Below are 18,426 nucleotides of genomic sequence, written 5' to 3'. Positions count from 1 at the left end.
TTCTTTGAATTCAGTGGTATTCCTTTATTTCACAAATTGCGTAAAAACATGAGCTTGAAGGCTTCACTGCATAGTGGCCCTATTGTCTTGCGAAAAAAAGCGTTTTCAAGGGCTCGATGTGCTATGAAAAAACAGAATACGAAGGAAAAATTGCCTAAAAATGCAAAAACATGCAGAAGAGTAGTGGCTACTTTTCCGCAGCTCCTAAAGCAATTACTAGGTCGTCTTCGTATGGTAGACTCACGGGAAGCCGCAAAGTCCTCCGGTCCATCCACAGAACCGCCGTCATCAGATTCCTCAGATGAGAACACTTCACTTTTCGTTTCTGTGCAAAACTCTACAGAGCAGTCGCCCAATGAGGAGTCATCAAAATACTTTCTTTTGCGCGCGCTTTCATTGTCTCGTTTCGAGGAGGCAGCCATGCTTTATGCGGGTATGCCAGAGGCGGCAATACGGAGACACAAATGGCACAACATGGAGTAAGTGGGGCCATCTAGTGTCAGGAATCGCAACTAGCTGCAATAAGACGATTACCGTCGTCAGAGGTTCACTGTGTGACAAATGTTTGTTTATGACGACTGTAGTCGTCATTGGTTACTTTGGTACAATATTTCATGAAGACGATACTCATCAACGGGAAGTAAAGGGTTAACGAAGGAATTGGTACGTTTAGGAAACCTACGCACTAATACTTAACGGTCTACAATCGTGAGTCCATTAGGCGGGGCTTTCATTTACAGCGTCATCTACCTTAACACATAATTAAGGTAAAACCTGCCCCGTCCAGTTAAGATTTTTCTCCTCCGCTATCTACTCGCCATCTTCGGTAAGTACTATCTCAACGCTCACCCAAGAGGGGCAAGTACTCCCGGTTGTGGCTGTGGTCGGTTTTGCCTCTCGCCTGTCCACGTGCACGTGGCACTGTCAGTTGTTTAGAGCTGAGAAACGCGTTGTTGGGCTCGTTGGTTCGTCATGACGTATGCAAACGGCACCAGACAACAACACGGCGTACAAACGGGGAGACATGAAAAACGACCACAAGGCACACTTATAACTACAACTAAACTCGCGGACAACTTTCTGTGGCAATGAAGGGAAAACTACGGGGACGGAGCTTCTGCACATGTGTTACCGCGCCAAGTTGTCCGCCAGCGTTTGACAGTGCTTTTGGTTGCTCGGAACAGACGCTGAATCGACGCAGTTTCGCGTTTGCCTAGACGCGGAATGGAAAAGCCGCAAAATAAGTAAACTTTTTCATCCAGTGGTGTGTTTTTTCTTATTGAATTGTTGCTAATTAGGTGTGTATGTTTCTCTTCCACAGCTTAAACTAATGCGGATGAAAACACGGGACTTCAGAAGCGCTCTCACTTGCGCGCGCTCTGCCTCTGTAGCTTTCCCTTCACTGCCGCAGAAAGTTGTCCGCGAGTGTAACAGCACTTACAGTTAAAGCGCAGTATACAACTTGTGGTCGTCTCTATGTCTCCTTATTTGTCCTTCTGGTACCGTTTGTAGGCCATGTTAAGAGCTCGTCCCGCTCGTCTAATTATTCAAATTATTACAGAGAAACCATATACCTCTACCGTCCAAGGAAATTTTCGCGTCGTTGGTGTGGTAAGCAAAAAACTCCCCATACGTGGGCCGATCCCGAAGATAGTGCAACACCGGCCCGACCCGCGGTGGAGGTGAAACAGGCGTTAAGCACTTCCCATACGTGGGCCGATCCCGAAGATAGTGTAATACCGGCCCCACCCGCGGCGTAGGTAAAGCAGGCGTTAAGCATTCCCTATACGTGGGCCGATCCCGAAGATAGTGAAATGCCATGCCGACCCGCGGCGGAGGTGCAGTCCGCCATTAAGGCGTCCACACACACGGCTTCGCTGGTCATCCTTATTCACAGAGTGGAAGGGCACTGAGTTTTTTGCTTGGTGTACTTCTCTGTTTCTCTTTCACATGAAATGCGCTCTTTGAGAGCCATGGTGACATGCTTGTCTCGAGAGCAATAGTGTCATTGGAATTGAAATCGCTGATACCAACCGTTGAAATCTGCTATTCTTGACTGCCTTCTCCACATTACACGACCCGCCAGGACTTCAGTTCTTCCTATCAACCTCAACTAGAATTTCAGCTTGCCCTCTCATCCACACACCTCTGTTGCTCCTGTCCATTGACATTCCAGATATCATTATTATCACTCGTTGGGCAGCCCTTAGATTCCTCTCAAGCCTCTTTGTTATCCTTGAAGCTACGGTCCTTTAGGTTAGCATTGGTTAATGATATGACTAGCACTTTATAGCATATTGCGATGCGCAGCTAATAGAGCGTGTCATATGAAGAGATTTCAGGGTTCATTAGCCCATGTTTGACTTGCGAAAGATGCGGTCTGAATACAAGCTTCTCAGATTAATGCCTTTTTCTGTTCCCCAAAATACCTGCTTAGCCCAACACTAAACAGCACATAAGGCAGGTGTTTATCCGCCTGCCCTCTGCGATGTTGCATGTGTGTTTTCAGAGTAAGGTGAAGTCTGTGCGGTTCGTATACCTTTTACCATGAACGAGCTAAGCATATCAACAGCCGTCAAAGCACTTGCATAATCACCCGCAAGCAATTGGGCAGTCAAAAGCACCTACATAATGAGTCTTATTAAGAAAGCTTCCGTCGAATTGGGTACGCACCACGTGAAAATTGAGAAGCCGTTTTCACGTGTTGCACAAACACCGATCCCGAAGATAGTGCAATATCGGCCCGACCCGCGGCGGACGCGAAGCAGGCGTTAAGCACTCCCCATACGTGGGTCGATACCGAAGATAGTGCACAATGCCGGGCCAACCCGCGGCGGAGGCGCAGTTCGCCATTAATGGGCCAACAAGCACAGCTTCGCTGGTCATCCTTTTTCACAGAGTGGGAGGACACTGATCTTTTTAATTAATTAATTAATTGATGAGTAAAGGTTATGCAATGGTTCTTGTAAAATATATTGATCCAAAGGAGTCACACAGAAAGGTTCCTTTAGTCCAGGGATCCGCTCGTGAACTTTTTTTTAGGGAGTTCTCGAAGAGGAGCGTGCCGGCGGTCTTCCAACAATAGCCATAACCCTCTCAATGTTCCTATAAAGGCCGACCTACATTCGGCGTTTCCTCGGACATCCACTGGCGCTGGGTCGCTCGGCGCAGTCAGCCTGACGCCGGTAGAAACGCTGAATGCGTGTCGGTGTAGACGGTCTTCATGCAAACCTCGGCACAAATGAATTACCTCTCCGAAGACTTCAATATCAGCAAAAGATTCCACCTGGAAATCTTTGTGGGCCTTCAGCGTTTCTGGACGAGCTTACACGTACAGTTCATGAATTACGCCCCCAAGAGTTTGCATACATTCAAGTTTTTTGAACGATTTTATTTTTCATAACTCTCGGAATATAGTGTCGCGCGTCGTCTTGCTTTGCTTTTGCCGGCGTTCGTTTTCAGTGGGCTAGCTGTCACTGTTTATTTTATCACTGTTATTAAGTTGTCGCTCGCTGCAATTTGCGACGGGCACCCATCTCATCGGAAAGCCTCCTTTGCTACACAGAATTCCCGACAACTGTCAAGAAATTTCGGATACCGCACAGGCATGTCTCGAGCCTAGCGACCGCATAATTCGGTGATCGCGAACACGAGCGAAGAGTAAAACTACGAGACGTGTCACCTATAACGCTCCGCGTATAAGCGCTTAACTGCGTCTTTTCAGGTTGGGTACGTTGTACAGAGGTCAGGTTTCAATGACGATTTCTGACGAGTTCAATTTTTTTTTTTTTTTTACTATCTTATTCCGTAATTATAGTTATTTCGGAAGCTTTCTTTCTTTTTTTTTTTTTTTTTGGAATGCTCGCTTTGCGGACAGACATGTTCGAAGTGCAAAGCCACTGTAGTAAAGTGTTGCTGAAAAAGTGCTCCCAAGAATAGCTTGCGGGACCGATTTTTCGAAAATTGTAGGCTATATTAAAAAATAGCGAAAATTACGCTCTTGGGAGAATTAACTCGTCTTCATAAGGCCCGGGTCAGCACAGAACGCCTACCGGTTCAGGCCAGTATTCCGCTGGAGGGTGAGGCTTTCGCTAACGGTAAGTATTTTTATAGCATTATAGCCTCTAGGAAAGGACGACAGTGCTCCCAGCCTAAATTGATCGATACAAAATCAGACCGACGCTCTGCCCAGATCAAAAAGGGCGCCACCCAGAAGCGACCAATCGAGACAAAGTAGAGCAAAAACCACGAACGCTTGTGTGCTTCCATTAGGGAACAACCTAGCGCGGCAGTAACGTTTAGTTCTAAATCTCGCCACTACAAGCAAATTTGGCAAGGTAAAGCGCTGCTTGTCGACGCTTATGATACTTGTGTTGGCAAGTAGCGCCAGTCTTTTACCCTGTAATCTTGTCATTTTGCGCATAGCGGTGAGCCTTGGAACTACTCGGTTTGCTCGATTTTGTTCCGTTTCGTCCCACCGTACATCGACATCGCGGCGTCGGTCGAGCGGAGTGTGTTGCAATGGGAAGGGGCGACGCGCGGAAGCGGCACTCACCCGAAGGATGCTGCTGGATGCTCGAGTGCATTGTGGGAAAGCCGATGCAGACGCTCATCTGCGCACCATGGCGGACGCCCAGTCGATAAAAGGGCTCTCTTTTGTATGTTCACGCTAGAAATGGACCTCTAGCAAAGGTGCTCGCCGACAGAACCTGCAGACATGAAACACTGGAAAGACCTGGTGTGGATGTTCTGTGCCGGTGAGTGCCGACCGAGAGCTAATTAGCGTTCTGGCGTTGCCTCCAGACTGACGCGGGAGGCAGTGCGGCCTTGTTTTGCGTGACACTGCGTTCGTTGTTTGCATGGGCGTTTCTCGAGGCGCGCGCGCGCAGGAAACGTCGTTGCCTCGTTCGGCAGAACGACGATGAACGTCACGGGCACCCAGCGACAACGGCAAACCCAGAATCTAGATATTACGCATGCAAGCGGCGCCCGTACGTGTAGACGTCTGACGTACGGAGACGGCAGGTGCCGATTCTCCGGCGCCCGCGCCGCAACGACGTGACTGGCATGCCGTTTCGGCGTGCTTTTATTGCGAGGTGTACACCCCGTTCTCAAGACATCGCGCAAGTCACCGTATTCGCTCCAACTCCTTAATTCTTGATGCATGGCGATCCAAGGCCGGCGTAGGAGACGATCGCCTTCGATCGCGGCTTGCCATTTTCGAGCGGTGTTTTGCTTTTGACATGTGCTTTTTCGCCGCGCGCGTGGCCTTCCATTGCAGTCCGGCGCGCGCGCTATGCGCGCCCGTTAACGATCATAACAACCGGCTCTTGCTTCAAGCTTGCCGTATCCGTCTGCTTCCTGCCAACTTGTGGTCTCGCATGTAAGATAAGCTACAGACTGAGACAGCGATGGAAGCGACTGTGACCCCTCTTTGGATCGTGCGCGCGCGTGCAGTCGCCGGGAGATTGCAACGCAAACACGTAGCCAGGCGAGCTCTGTCTTTGGGTTGGGCGCGGTGCGTGACATTCGTCGACATCGCGGACCGGCGTCGCTGCCGACCCTGTCAACGTGGTTCGGAGGGGCGAGCGCGACGCGTTTTTTCCTTCTTTGGGTTCCCAAAAATAGGGTGGCCATTTTTAAAGGGAAGGGAGAGGGGGACGTGCGTAGTGGCGGAGCCCGTTTGCGGGACCATCAACTCGCGCGCGCGCGCGTCTCCGATGAGAGAGGATTTATGGCTTTATTGCGCTGGCCCGTCGGCTCGCCTTGGTGGGCCCTGGCTAGAGCGATTTGGAGCAGCTGTCCGGTTGCCCTTTGTGAAGAGAGGCGATCTATCCCGCGGCTATTAGCTATGCGCTTCGAAATCGCGACGCGATTGAGAGGAGATCGAGCCGTGCGTTTTGGTCGCCCTGCGCTGTGGGTGCGGTACGTGTGTATGCATGAGCTTCCAGTGACTCGATCCGTACGCTTACAATAAAGTGACGCATGTTCATGATACGTGAATGTAATCACTCGAGAGAGAATTTGTGTGATAGGTCGGAGTAACTGGGTGCATTTCGGCTGGTTAATTAATTGTTCAGACCCATATCACCCGTCCAGCAACAGTTTGTTTCTGCTCGTTATTCCTGGAGGCCGTCCAACAGTCATAACACGCACTTCATATGTAATGCGCACCGCAGGAATCGAAATATTATGTGGGGAATTAAGTGACAGGCACAGCAATTTATCATGCGTGATGTGCTTGCAAAAAATTTGAGAGTATACAAGGATTACTCTTTAATTACATTGCAACAGATGTAGAATGGTGTATTCGTGTAAAGCATAGATATAGTACCCAGCCATTATGGACAATTGTGCTCTCACAGTCTTCGGCCACACATATACAAACATGTTCAGTGGAACTATTTCATCATTACCTAACTTTATGCATCCATTCAGTGTAGCCTTTCGTAGAGGTTGGACAGAACGATTGGTCAGATGGACCCTGCAATTGCAGTTAGTCTTGAGCTTTTAACACCTACTACAGAAAAATTACAAATATGTGACACAGATCATCCTATAGTTCGTACCTTGCACACTAGCATTTTACCAACTCCACTTAACTATACCACACATAAATAAGATATATTATCCCTGCCCTTTCTCTTAAGTCTGTTGAATATAGGTTTAATTAAATCTCTGAATGCCACAAAAGTACTCAGAAAAGTAAATGTTTTACGTCTTTATAAACTATATATCTATGTCGCCTTCAGAATATTTTGTGTCGTATGCATTTCTTGTTTTCTTTCATATTTCTGTCTGCATATCGGACAAATTTGTTATCTGTGCCACTAGGTAAATAACAACCAGCATTCGAAGAGCTAGCTATTTTATGTGATGGTTACTTTATGTGATTAAATTATGGAGAATCTGATGGCAACGTGGGTTGACTGGCACTCTAACCTTTGTGTGTGAGTTATTTGACATAGTGGGAAGTAGGCCACTTTCACAAAGCATGTTGTTAATTTCAGGAATAGATTTCTTTGTTGTCTTTAATTACATCCGCCATTACACACAGTTCACCTGGAATACACTGATTCATCCAAGTTAATCTTCCCTAGCTCTTGGTAGGGAAGATTACTAAAATGTTTTTGATATTGCTTGCATGTGATGTCATTCTTATCTATTTCTTTTTTAGCTTAGTTTCATATTCTAGCATATTGGTTCAGCCTTGTCTGTAAGAGACATTCAAGCGCAATAGAGGACACAAACAAAACGAAGTGGACACACTTGGGCATTAACTTCAACAAATGTTCATAAGGTGATTTTTTGAGCCATTTGCGCCAAAGACTGCCATGTGGCACAAATGACTACACATAAGCACTAACTTCAACAAGTGGCTTTGCAAATTCATTTATAAAGCCCTTGAATCTCCTTGGACATGTTTGTCCTCGAGTATATGCGTATCATGATTGTTTCCTAAATATATTTGGAGCTTGTAGCTGATGGCACGGCTCGTCTTCCCACACCATTTCTCGCAGTGCGGGTCCTGTGGGCAGCCAGTGTCGAGGTGGTGCTGGACCCCGGTGATGCGACGGGGGCGTTCTTCTTGAGCTCACCAGATGAGCCAGGGGGCGTGGAGGCATCGTCAGCCGAGCCCTCGCGACGCTTCGCACTCACTTTCTCGAGCCGCATGACGGTAGTAGCACAGTTTGGGCCGTTCTCAGTGCGTCAGACTGTGTACGCGGCCAGCCCGCTAGCCTCAGTGGGGAACCAGAGCAGCACCTCGGATGGGCCCGAGCCCATGGGTGACGTGACGGCCCATCTCGTGACACCGGCGCCTCGCAGGGACCAGCCGACATTACGCATCCTGTTCCACACTGGTTCAGAGGTGAGTTGCACACAGTACGCTCGCTTTAGTAAAAACTCTAATGAGATTATTTCCACGATAAGCTGAAACATTTTGGCAGTTTAGTTTCCTGTGTTTACGCTTGTTAAGAACACAGTTAAAGAAAACTACATCTTTCTAGAAAAACAAAAGGGTATTTCTCTTTTATGTTTTGCTCGAGGCACTATGCTTGGACGTGGCTATTTTATGTGTCATAATATCTAAGCAAAATTTTAACCAGAAAACAGCTAAATGCTTATCTAATGCAATCATGGTAGCTCGAGTATGTAGCCGCAGACTCTAAAATTCGGCTGCGTTTAAGCACCTGCTATTTGACGTGATCACACATTTAGGCCTGTTGCCAAAATACCTGTGTGATCCCAGTCCATGGTGTGTCGGCTCTTGTCCATATACACAAATCGGATCAGTCAGTACACAAAGTAGCTCGATTGATGGAGCATCACATGTGTAATATGGAAGATGTGGGTTTGGCTCTTGTTGGTGGCAAGTTGTTTCTTTTTATTCATTTTCATTTCCCTTTACGTTATCTTTTTTTTTAAATTTCAATAAAAACCACAGGTAATTTCGCTTATGCTGTCCTTGGCTTTATGTAGTTGGTTCCAACAAAAAAATTGAGCCCTTCAGTTCCTCTTCTTTCGCATTCAGACATCCACACATGCTCTGCTAAGGTGCTTGTTAATGTGTTTCTCACCTTGGTGTAATTCTGATGTTGCTTTAACCATCTAAAATATAGAGTTCCGGCCTCACTGGTGTAGTATGATTTGCAATCTTTGCATGGTGTGTTGAAAAGTGTAGATAATACTAGGAAACCTGCACTGGGGCAGAGCGTCCTTCATGTTAATCAAATCCTGTCTGAGCCTGCTGCTTGGCACCTGGACTGTATTTCGTGGTCTATAAAAGCAAGTATTGCAGTTTGATGGTCAGTGGCAAGATTTAAATATTTTCATATGTACATGCCCTTCATCATCCCTCATGGTTTTTTTTTTTTTTTTCGCCACGAGTAGTGCTGATGCTTGGCACCAAGCAAAGCACTCAATAACTCGCTTCTGACTTTATTTCGACAACATGCCTTACAGGACTGTTGTTGAGTGAACTGAAGTAACGGATGGCTAAGTGAATCAAAAGTTGCCCGTCATTTGACTCGTTATTTTACGGCAGTAGCTGTTGTGAGCTCACTCCCCTGGTCATTTTGATGGCACCAGTGTCCCATACTGCAAAGCAGTCATGCAATCGCGGGTGCACTATTGTGTATATTGTCTTCATAGTATGTCTGCATAGTGTGTCAGTTGAACATTTTACCTCTCAGCCACTCCAGTGGTGCTACAGCACTGAAGTGTGATGGCGCCTAAAGAATGCAGTTGCGTTGCCAGCAGTTACAGCTGTCTCACCAGCTATGATTGGCTGGCACCATGCTCTGCAACATATCTATAAATGTGGTAGACTCATACATATGTAGGAAACATAGGACATTACAATTGAAAAAAAGAAAATACTATTTACAGTAACAGTACTTCAATGTTAACTATTCTAAATGTGGTGAGTGTTGCCTATAGGGGCACCACTGAAGGCGACATAGTGGTGTATTTGGGAATGAGGCACGGGGCAAGTGGGGCAGCTGTCCAGCAACTACAGCAAGGATGACAGGGGTGCAGGGCTGTGATGTTTTTTTTTTTTTTTGTGCACCTAAAATATCATTATTTGTGTGGTGAAAACATTCGAAAAGAAAATGCACTGTACAATAGCTGACATGTAGCCAACGTTGCTGTTATATTCGATGATTCAGTCCACATATGCCCTTAGTGCTTACCGCAGACCAGTCTGGCAGTGCCTAGCTATCAGTAAAATATGTCGCTTGCCCAGCATTGACTTGCTGCATTATTTAGTTGCTGTAATGAGCTTGCTGTGTACCTGTGTGATGAACCTACACGCCCAAAATAGCAACAGCGGCTGTGCTTTTGTTTCTGATATAGGGGGCACAGAATTGCTAACCCGTCAGAAGAGCAACACTTTTCAAACATTGGTAACGTAAGATTGCTAGTTTTGCTCCAGGCATGTTGTCCAATGGTGTGCGTCTTAATCATGGTGCACTTCACAGATGATTCATTTTGCCGCTCGTTATGCGCTTGGACAATGACTGCCCCGCAGTTATCACCTGCACAGTATACTCAGCATGCTGGATAAGGAAAGGAGATTGGGAAATTAAATAGATTGTTAGAACGTACAGCCACAGACTTAAGAAAGGTGCGAACAAGTACTAATTATAATGTTCTGGCTCCACAGTGTGATCCAATAATCTAGAGAAGTGCATGCGATAAGAGAAGACGCTGTCCTTGCAACCACCCTGGAATTTGTCTGTGCTGAGCAATGTGCTGTATTGCAAGTGGGATTCATAGCCTTACATTTGTTTGTGAGAGCCACTTCCTGCGTGCTGTAAATAGCCGTATCGGCTCGCCGCAGTAGCTCAGTGTTGCACTGCTAAGCATGAGGTCACGAGTTCAATTCTGCCCGTGGCTGCCGTATTCTAATGGGAGCGGAAGGCAAAAATTTAATTCGGAGTTCCCCAATATGGTCTGCCTCTTATTCGGATCATGGTTTGGACACGTAAAGCACCAGAACTTCATTCGATTAACTGGCTTGGATGCATATGTCACGCAGTTTTCATTTTCACCTTCAGCACTTTCTAAAGACTGAGTCAACAACCAACAGCTATGCCACTTCATACCTGTAGAAACAAAAGCACTTGTTTAAGATTATAAGCGATCTCATGTTCGAAGGAGCATCATATCATTGATCTCTCAATTCATTAATTTCGTCACAGTGGCCTCATCAATTGATTTGATTATTTATGACAGTGCAGAAATTAATGACAGTGCACAAATCTATGACAGAAACAAGAAATATCAAGCTATACAGAGGAGAATGCAACAAGAAGCATCAACTGCACCAAGCACAGGTTACAGTCTCATGTTAATGGAACACGAAACAAATACAGGACTTAGCCGATAGTTGCAGATTCGACACGCAGACCCCAATATACAGCGCAGAATAAAAACGCGTGAATAAAAGGTAAAATCAGCCCATATCGATCCGGACAGACCAAAGAATCTCCCTTGTCCCCGATTTGCCATGCTGCGTACAGGTGGCGTGGCGGTAGCGGGGCGGTTGGAAATCTTGGGTTCTGATATAGCAGGGGGAAAGTAAACAAATCCACAGTAGAGATTAGTAAGAGGCGATTGGACGTTTGGTGACAGAAAAATAAGGAGACCACAAACAATGGAGTAGTGGTTCAGAAAGTTTGTGCTGAGAATTGTTTGTGTTCATGTTCATGTTTTTTGTTTTTTCAGAAAGGTAAGTAGGACATTAGGCAAAATAAGAACAGGAGCTTGGTGACACAACCCACCACCACATTTCAAAGGTGACACTCATAGCAGCCATCCATCCATCCTTCCTTGCAGCCTGTAGCAGTGTTCGCAAGACGTGCTCAGCGCAATAATACAGTTCTGCTACATCAGCGGAATGCAACAGTGTTTTTTTTTTTTTCCATACGTAAGGGTGACTGTAGTGATGTGGGGGCATGTTTATGAATCCTTTGAGGAAGGAGTGGAGCTGCACATTGAATGCACAAGGACCACTTGTGATACTGCAGGAACAGCGCATATTGCCAGTGGCCGGGAACAGCATAGCCCCATGGCCATGAGATGTTTCAAGAAATCAGCAGAGCATATGCATGGTTTCTCTCGTCTTACACTTCCTAATGTTTAAAACCTAGGAAAGCGCTGTGATGTTCCATAAGGTAGTATATGTGCCACTTTATGACGTACTAATAGTGCTTTTACTCGCAAGAGAAAATATATTCCTTGAGGCTCCCTCCGAATCTATTCAGTGATATTTACTATGTTAATAGGTGGCGTGTTGTGAAAGCCTTTTATAAGAAAGTATGCTTCAGCAAAATAGCCTGCGTGTTGTTCATGCCCTAGGCTGTCCAAGAATGTTTGATAATTTTTCCATGAAAGCACATCTTGCCAAAGTTTTCATTTGTGTGTGAGCACCTGGTAGCAAGGGAGACGTAGGTGTAAAATATTGAATGTTTCATTGACAGTGGTACTGACTCTGATTAGTATTGTTCGTATAGCAGAAAAAAAAAGAAAGGCAGAAGCACAAGTCAGAGCTTCATTTTGTAATGCCCAAACATAGTTTCATATCAAGGAAAATTACAACCGGTTCACCTTTATTTCTAGCCGTGGGAAGTACTTCAGCGTAAAAAAAAGATATGTCATTTGAGTAAAAACTTAATTCGATAGTAATTAAATAATTAGTAATTGGTTTGCTCAGTTATCTACAACTGAAAACTTGCTCCATCATATCGAAAACACAATATAATTTGTGTTATGTTTCCAATGACTAAATCAGAATTTTGAGGTATGAAACTCGGCATAGCATAAATGATATGTTGGGCATTAGTACAGGGTCAATATTATCTGTAAATACGGTTGAAATTAATGCACATTGTAGTTTTCTCACAGGACAAACCTGCACAAAGTTGAGCATTGTGCTGTGTTAACATTTGGTAGAGGAACATTGAATTGACCTTGCCACTCATGTTGGATATTGTGCGTGCTGCAGGTGGGTGGGCCGTCAGTGTGCGTGGCCCTGTATGCCCAACTGGGCTCCGAGCAGCTGGTGAGCGTGTGCCAGCCCAACCGGGATGGGGCCTGCCTGGCCGAGCTCACCCTACCGGCCGCATGGTGGCCCCCCCTGTGGGCCACTGCCCATAAGGCGCACCGGCCCACTATCGCCCTCCGGTCAGTGGCCATGCGTGTTTTGTGCAGCTTCCACTGTTCATGGGCAGCTTGGTTAACCAACATGGTGCGTCAGTGTGTGGTGTCGGCGTTCATGCATTCGACTGGTTGCTTTCGAGTGCTCTGGTGGAGCCTTTGGCCAATTGAAATCGGGCATTTGGAACAGATTCACCTGGTTCATTCCCAGCACTGTGCTTCGGGTTGGAACATGGTAAAGCGCTCTCGCCATCCCGTCAGGAGCGCGACCAAGACCTGACCACGTGCCAAAACCACAGTCTGATTATGAGGCACGCTGTAGTGGGGGACTCTGAAAATTTTGACCACCTGGAATTCTTTAACGTGCACCTAATCTAAGTACATGGGTGCTTTTGCATTTTGCCCATACAAACTTTACACATGGCTGATATCAGAAATGTTATGTATACGCAGCTTCTTCTATGCACATTTAAATGTGTTAAGTGAGTTCTGTAGTGCAAGAGGAACTAGAGCTGTGATGTGCCACACATAAAATTAAAAGTAGACAAGAGAGACATTGCAATGGTAATATCGGCTCGGAGCTTACGTGAAAAGCCAGTTTTCTATAAACCTAATGGTAACAGGGGTCTGGGAAGCAGAGTGCTTTCTTCAAGGATTAAGAATGAATGAAGAGGTATTTTTGCTTTCCGTAAAGCTTAGAAGTATGCCTCGCAATTTATTGAAAATGTCTGTTGGGAAGCAAAGTTTCTTTTGTGACAAGGCACTTGTAAGAAAGTTGGCCATAAAGAATTAGGTAACCATAGTGGAGACCTACATGATGAGTTCAATTTATCTATTGTCTCCTTGGAGCTAAATATGTATGTTTACATGAATGAAGAAGTTGGCTGCAGCTCGAGCTTCAACCTGCACCCTTATTTCTTTTGTTTAGATTTTGCCATTTTTGTGAAACTGCTTAATTCTTTTCCCCACCCTGCTATAATCCCGATACCGGGATTGCAGTATCAATAAATAAAAAGTTTTCCTAGTAAGTTCTACAAGTTGCACTTTTATTTCCACTTTTCACTCTAGTGCGATTCTTGAGAGCAAAACTCGGGTAGATTGTTGTTACTGGCTATGATCTCTGCACAATAGTTTGTCGAGCCTGTTTTTTGTGGCAGTCAGTAACTTTGACACAATTCAGTGGCCTTTGATAGAAGAAAGCAGCACACACAACTGAAAACATTTCATGCATTGTACAGCTTTGAGATAGGTGTATGCTGTCAAAGAAGCCTTACTTGTGAACTCAATATTCCGCATTTTAAACTCGCCCTCAAATTTTGACATCATTTGCCGGTGCTACAATTTGTGAAGGGCAAAGGTCTGGATGTGTAGCATTGACAAAAGTGCAGGTCATTCATGAGACCGCACATTTGTGATTTGTAAGCAGTTTGGAAATGTAAAAATGAATTGCTAATAAAAATGAAGTAGCTTAGACTGATATAGTTTAAGATAAGCACGATACCATAAAAGAAGGCACTGGAGCAGGAGGTGTAGTCATTTGGTCGAGTTGGTAATGATGTGTCATGTCAAAAAAAAAAAGTTGAAATGCGATTCAACCTGTAGTTTAAGTCGATCAAAGACAACATCCTCCTGAGCAAGTTGGGGAAGAGAATGGGGCAGAGTCACTGTGCACAGCACTCTGTCGCAACAAACCTCGCATGAGGGAAGTAGGAGGAGTGTCGGACTGTTTACATATTTTTGACTTGACAATCTTCTAAATAGGCCCTCGAAAAAGTCTAAAAACCCAGATACCTGATATGCAGAAGCGGGATTAGCTCGCTAAGGTAGACATTGTCTTCAAGAGAAAGCAGCATAAGTTGCTGAACAGACAGGGACAAAAAGGAATGTCATACAATATGGCACTTTAAATTTTCATTCCTGCCATAAATGGCCAGTCTATTCCTTTTATCCCAGTCACTAGTGGTTCTTTTTGTAGCAAAGAAGTCGGGCGATGCCATCTCTTATTAGGGGCTTATCGCCATGGCACAGCGGCACGCGCTTATTTTCTCGCTTTAATTTTTTACTCAGGTATGCACTGGTGCGGAGCAGCGTCTCTCAGGAATGTCAGGGTCAGTCACTGCGACTGTCAGCAGCGTCGGTGCCGGGAAGCGGTGCGGGCCTCTCCTTGGGGCGGCTTCCGCTCTCTGTGGCACATGGCAGCTACGAGGAGCTGAGTGGAGGCGACGGCGTGGTGTGCCTGCTGGTGCCCCAGGGCCCGGTCTACCCGCGGTCCAAGGTCTACGTGCCCCTGCTTGTGCGCCCCAATCCTGCCTATCCTCTCCACTCGTTCGTGATAAGGTAGGGGTAACACCAACCCCAAAACATTTTTCTTGTACAGATGGGCTAAATATGTAAGAAGCACTTGTGCTCTATGTGTAGACACTGTACTAAATGCTAGTTCGGAGCATATGTTGAGTGCACGATCGTTCCGTAAAATAATTTATCAGTGAGTCATTCAGGATTAAGTTGCACTTGTTTCTATGCTGCAACTGGAAGTTTTGAAATTGTGCACCTAAAGTTTATAAATACTGTCGACAACATACTGGCACTATTTTTCAGGCTTGCTAACCTGCTTGTGTGCGCCATTTCTAAAGTTCACTTGGCACATTATTTTCTACTTTATTCACACTTTTCCTGCTGCTTGCCGTGATGTGTGCATCCGATTAAAAATATTCGGCCGAAGCTATCCAACATTGAATGTCGGCGCTAATGCACTTGGCATTGAGACAAGTGCCACCTGCGTGTGGCCTCTGAAATGCATGGCACACTGGTGCATGCGAAAGCTTAGAAGCGCATCGTGCAGCAAGCAGGCTTTTCTCTCGCTCCTTTCTGGACTTGCTGCACCATCTAGTAGCACTGCTGAGAAGTCCAAGCATGGCCTCCGAGACGAGAAGCGTGATGTGCCAGTGCCTGCAGACATTGAGAATTCTTGCCCTGCTTGCCACACATCCAGTAGTGCCTAGTCAGTGACCCAAGTCGGAGAGAGGTTCATAGAAGAGCCGCACATACCCAGCGCATTCGTGGTGCAGCTCACTAAAGCTTTGGCATGAAAGACGTTAACGGAAAAATGGCACATACCTATGCATTGGTGGCGCCGCCTGCTAAAGCATCTGGTTGCTGTCCTTGAGGAACCTGTGTGACTTCGGTTCGATTTAACTCGGCATCGGATAAATTTTAAAAAATCTTTTGCGTCATTGTAGAGCGACACATTCCCAGTGGCGCATACCTTATTTATTCGAATATAAGGCAAGGTTTTTCCCCAGAATCTTCAGCCTCCAAGTTACCCCATGCCTTTTATGGAAATTTTGCCTTTAGGTGTGGCTTCACGGCAGCGCGCGTTTCAATGCCGTGAAGCCACACTATAAGGCGATATTCGCGCCGCCGTGAAGTAACACTTTTAGGGAAAAAAAATCACATATAAACTGCACTCCACATGTTGGAGCTCCCTTTCCCCATATTTCGTGTTCCCCATTTTGCATTTTGGCTATGTTAGTAATTTATTTCGAGTAATCCCTGCCGAGTCTGAATAATCCGTCGGCTACTGTATATCACCTTATATTAGTGTGCGTACTTAAGGTATTTTTCTTGGGTCCTCCAACTGGCACCCTCACCTTATAATCGAATAAATGCAGTACCTAGTTACATCATGTTCGCATCAAAGATGTTCATTGAAGAGTGGCACACACCTACTGGCCCATACCCAGTGACCTAAGTTGGCATCAAAGGGGTTCATTGAACACCAGCACAGCACATACCCAGTACTCTAAGTCAGTGTCAAAGTGTTTCATTTAACAGCGGTACCCGCCCGGTTCCACATCTACCGTGCCCCGTGTCGGCATGGAAAAGGTTCGTCGAAGGAGTGGCACATATATACACATTGCCACATACTCAGTGACCCAAGTTGGTCCGACGGTTTGTCTCGAACCCTGTTCCCTCAGCACAGCAGCCTGATGCACTACTGATTTGACCCTGGACTACCTAGTCACCTAGGCAGGTGGGAAAAACGGTTAGGTAGATATAGATAGATAGACATGCACGCACACCAACATGCACACACAATCCAGAAAGTATGTGTAGTACCCTAAGAATGCAAGCACACTCAAACATTAAAGGCGATACAGCTGTTGCTGGCAATAGTCTGCTGTAAGGAAGCTTTCAGTATGTACAAAGTCCTCTTTAGATAACTAAATACATGCTTCACCTCCTTTTTTGTGTGTGTATGGTTGAGTAAACATAATTTTTATTAGTGCATAGAGCAACTAAAACATAAGAAAGGTGGGCTAGCTTGAAGGCTAATTGCTTTGCAAATGGTTAAAAAATTTTAGTTATTACTGTGGGCCATAAACAGAGCTTCAGCCATCTGGCCTTTGTAAGACCTAGCATTAAACATAGTATGTGTGCTGAGCAGAGCATCATCTTTGGATATCTGTGCCATCTAGTTCATTTCATCAAGCCAGCTTATGTATCGCCAACTTGTGCTTTCTATGCTCACCGAGTTGGGTTTATGTTGTTTTCTTTCTTTTTTTTTCTTTTTTTGAAGCTTAGTCACATTGCCCTCATTGCCTGTGCTGTGGGTTTTAGGTAAGTGGTGGGCCACAGTCTGTCTTTTTGCTTCAGCCTCACAGCTTTTCCCGTCAAAAGCTTTGTCTGTTTGTGTGGTGCTCGTAAACTTAATGCTCGCGCAGTGGGGGCCCCCCTTAAATGAAGCACCAACACTGTTGCATAGCTTTATCTCTTTTAAGAAAAAATACCAGTACAAACCATTAGTAATGTTTGTCAAAAATAGCATTAGCTTCATTAGAATTTAGAAACCAACTTCCTGCTGGAGCCAGTTGTCCTTGCTTCTTGCCTGCACTAAATATTCAACACAAGGCTCTTCGTGCGTGCTGCTGAATGCTCCAACTCCTCGTAGCCGGCATGTCCCTTCATTCTTGGCTTTCCTTCTCCCGCCCCTACGTCAGTGACTGCTGACACTACACACACACTGTTAGTTTCGAAAGTGGCTTTCAGCTTGCAGAACATCCGAGTGAATTACCAAACAACGTTTAACCTTCCGAGCACGAACGAAATGCGTTCAGCACGGACCTGCAAATCTCGCAGCAATGAGTCCACTGCCGCAATGGAGTATTTCCGTGAAGTGTGTATGCGGCGTGCGGTGGTTTCGTTAAATTGAAACTGTGATGCAAAGATCCATCTAAGTGGAGGTTGGGGTCGGATTCGTTTTAGCCACCCACAGAATCCTAAAATGCTGTTCATGGATAGCCTTTGTTTGCAAGAAGACAAACCTGGCGCATCTCCACTTCGGCATCCCATGCCTGGCGCCACCTAGTGAAAAGATTACGTGTCATCCACGCTTTCTTCTGGAATGCATATCGGACTGGGAGACCTTTCGTGTTATTGAAGCAGAGTGGTGATCTGATTCACAGTTCACAGGATTCATCCATATGCGCAGCCAGTGAAACTGAAAACACTTTGCTTATTTTTGCTCCATGGCATGCATGTACTACTCTTCAAAGTCAATCTCTTGTTTTACAGTATCTGCCAATACAGTGCCATTTTAAGTTTGTTGGCATTAAATATTTCCAATGGTGCTAGAAGCGATCAGATCTCCTTTAGGCAAAGTGCATTTGCAGGGGCGCAGCGTTTGATATACAGTGGACTCCCTTTAAATGAAACCTCAAGGGACCGGGCACATTGGGTTCATTTATCAGGAGTTCCATTTTC

At 45.7% G+C, this 18,426-nt stretch overlaps 1 protein-coding gene across 2 annotated transcripts in view; it reads left to right on the top strand.

Moving 5' to 3' along the window:
• Nucleotides 1–4,536: 4,536 nt before the first annotated feature.
• The window catches only part of dtn (transmembrane protein 132C dtn), a 56,638-nt gene continuing 42,748 nt past the window's right edge, over nt 4,537–18,426 (top strand). For both annotated transcript variants that reach the window (XR_012826849.1, XM_075686594.1), the window contains exons 1-4: nt 4,537–4,757; nt 7,521–7,870; nt 12,512–12,690; nt 14,731–15,000. Coding sequence is in view for 1 of the 2 variants with exons in the window: in XM_075686594.1 (XP_075542709.1) it covers nt 4,718–4,757; nt 7,521–7,870; nt 12,512–12,690; nt 14,731–15,000 (839 nt within the window). In the remaining variant the exon portion in view is untranslated. The remainder of the gene's footprint in view (nt 4,758–7,520; nt 7,871–12,511; nt 12,691–14,730; nt 15,001–18,426) is intronic.

The sequence above is a fragment of the Dermacentor variabilis genome, chromosome 3 (assembly GCF_050947875.1).
Source record: "Dermacentor variabilis isolate Ectoservices chromosome 3, ASM5094787v1, whole genome shotgun sequence".
Lineage (NCBI taxonomy): Eukaryota > Metazoa > Arthropoda > Arachnida > Ixodida > Ixodidae > Dermacentor > Dermacentor variabilis.
Note: the sequence above shows the minus strand (reverse complement) of the source record. Positions and strands in the feature narration are given on the sequence as shown.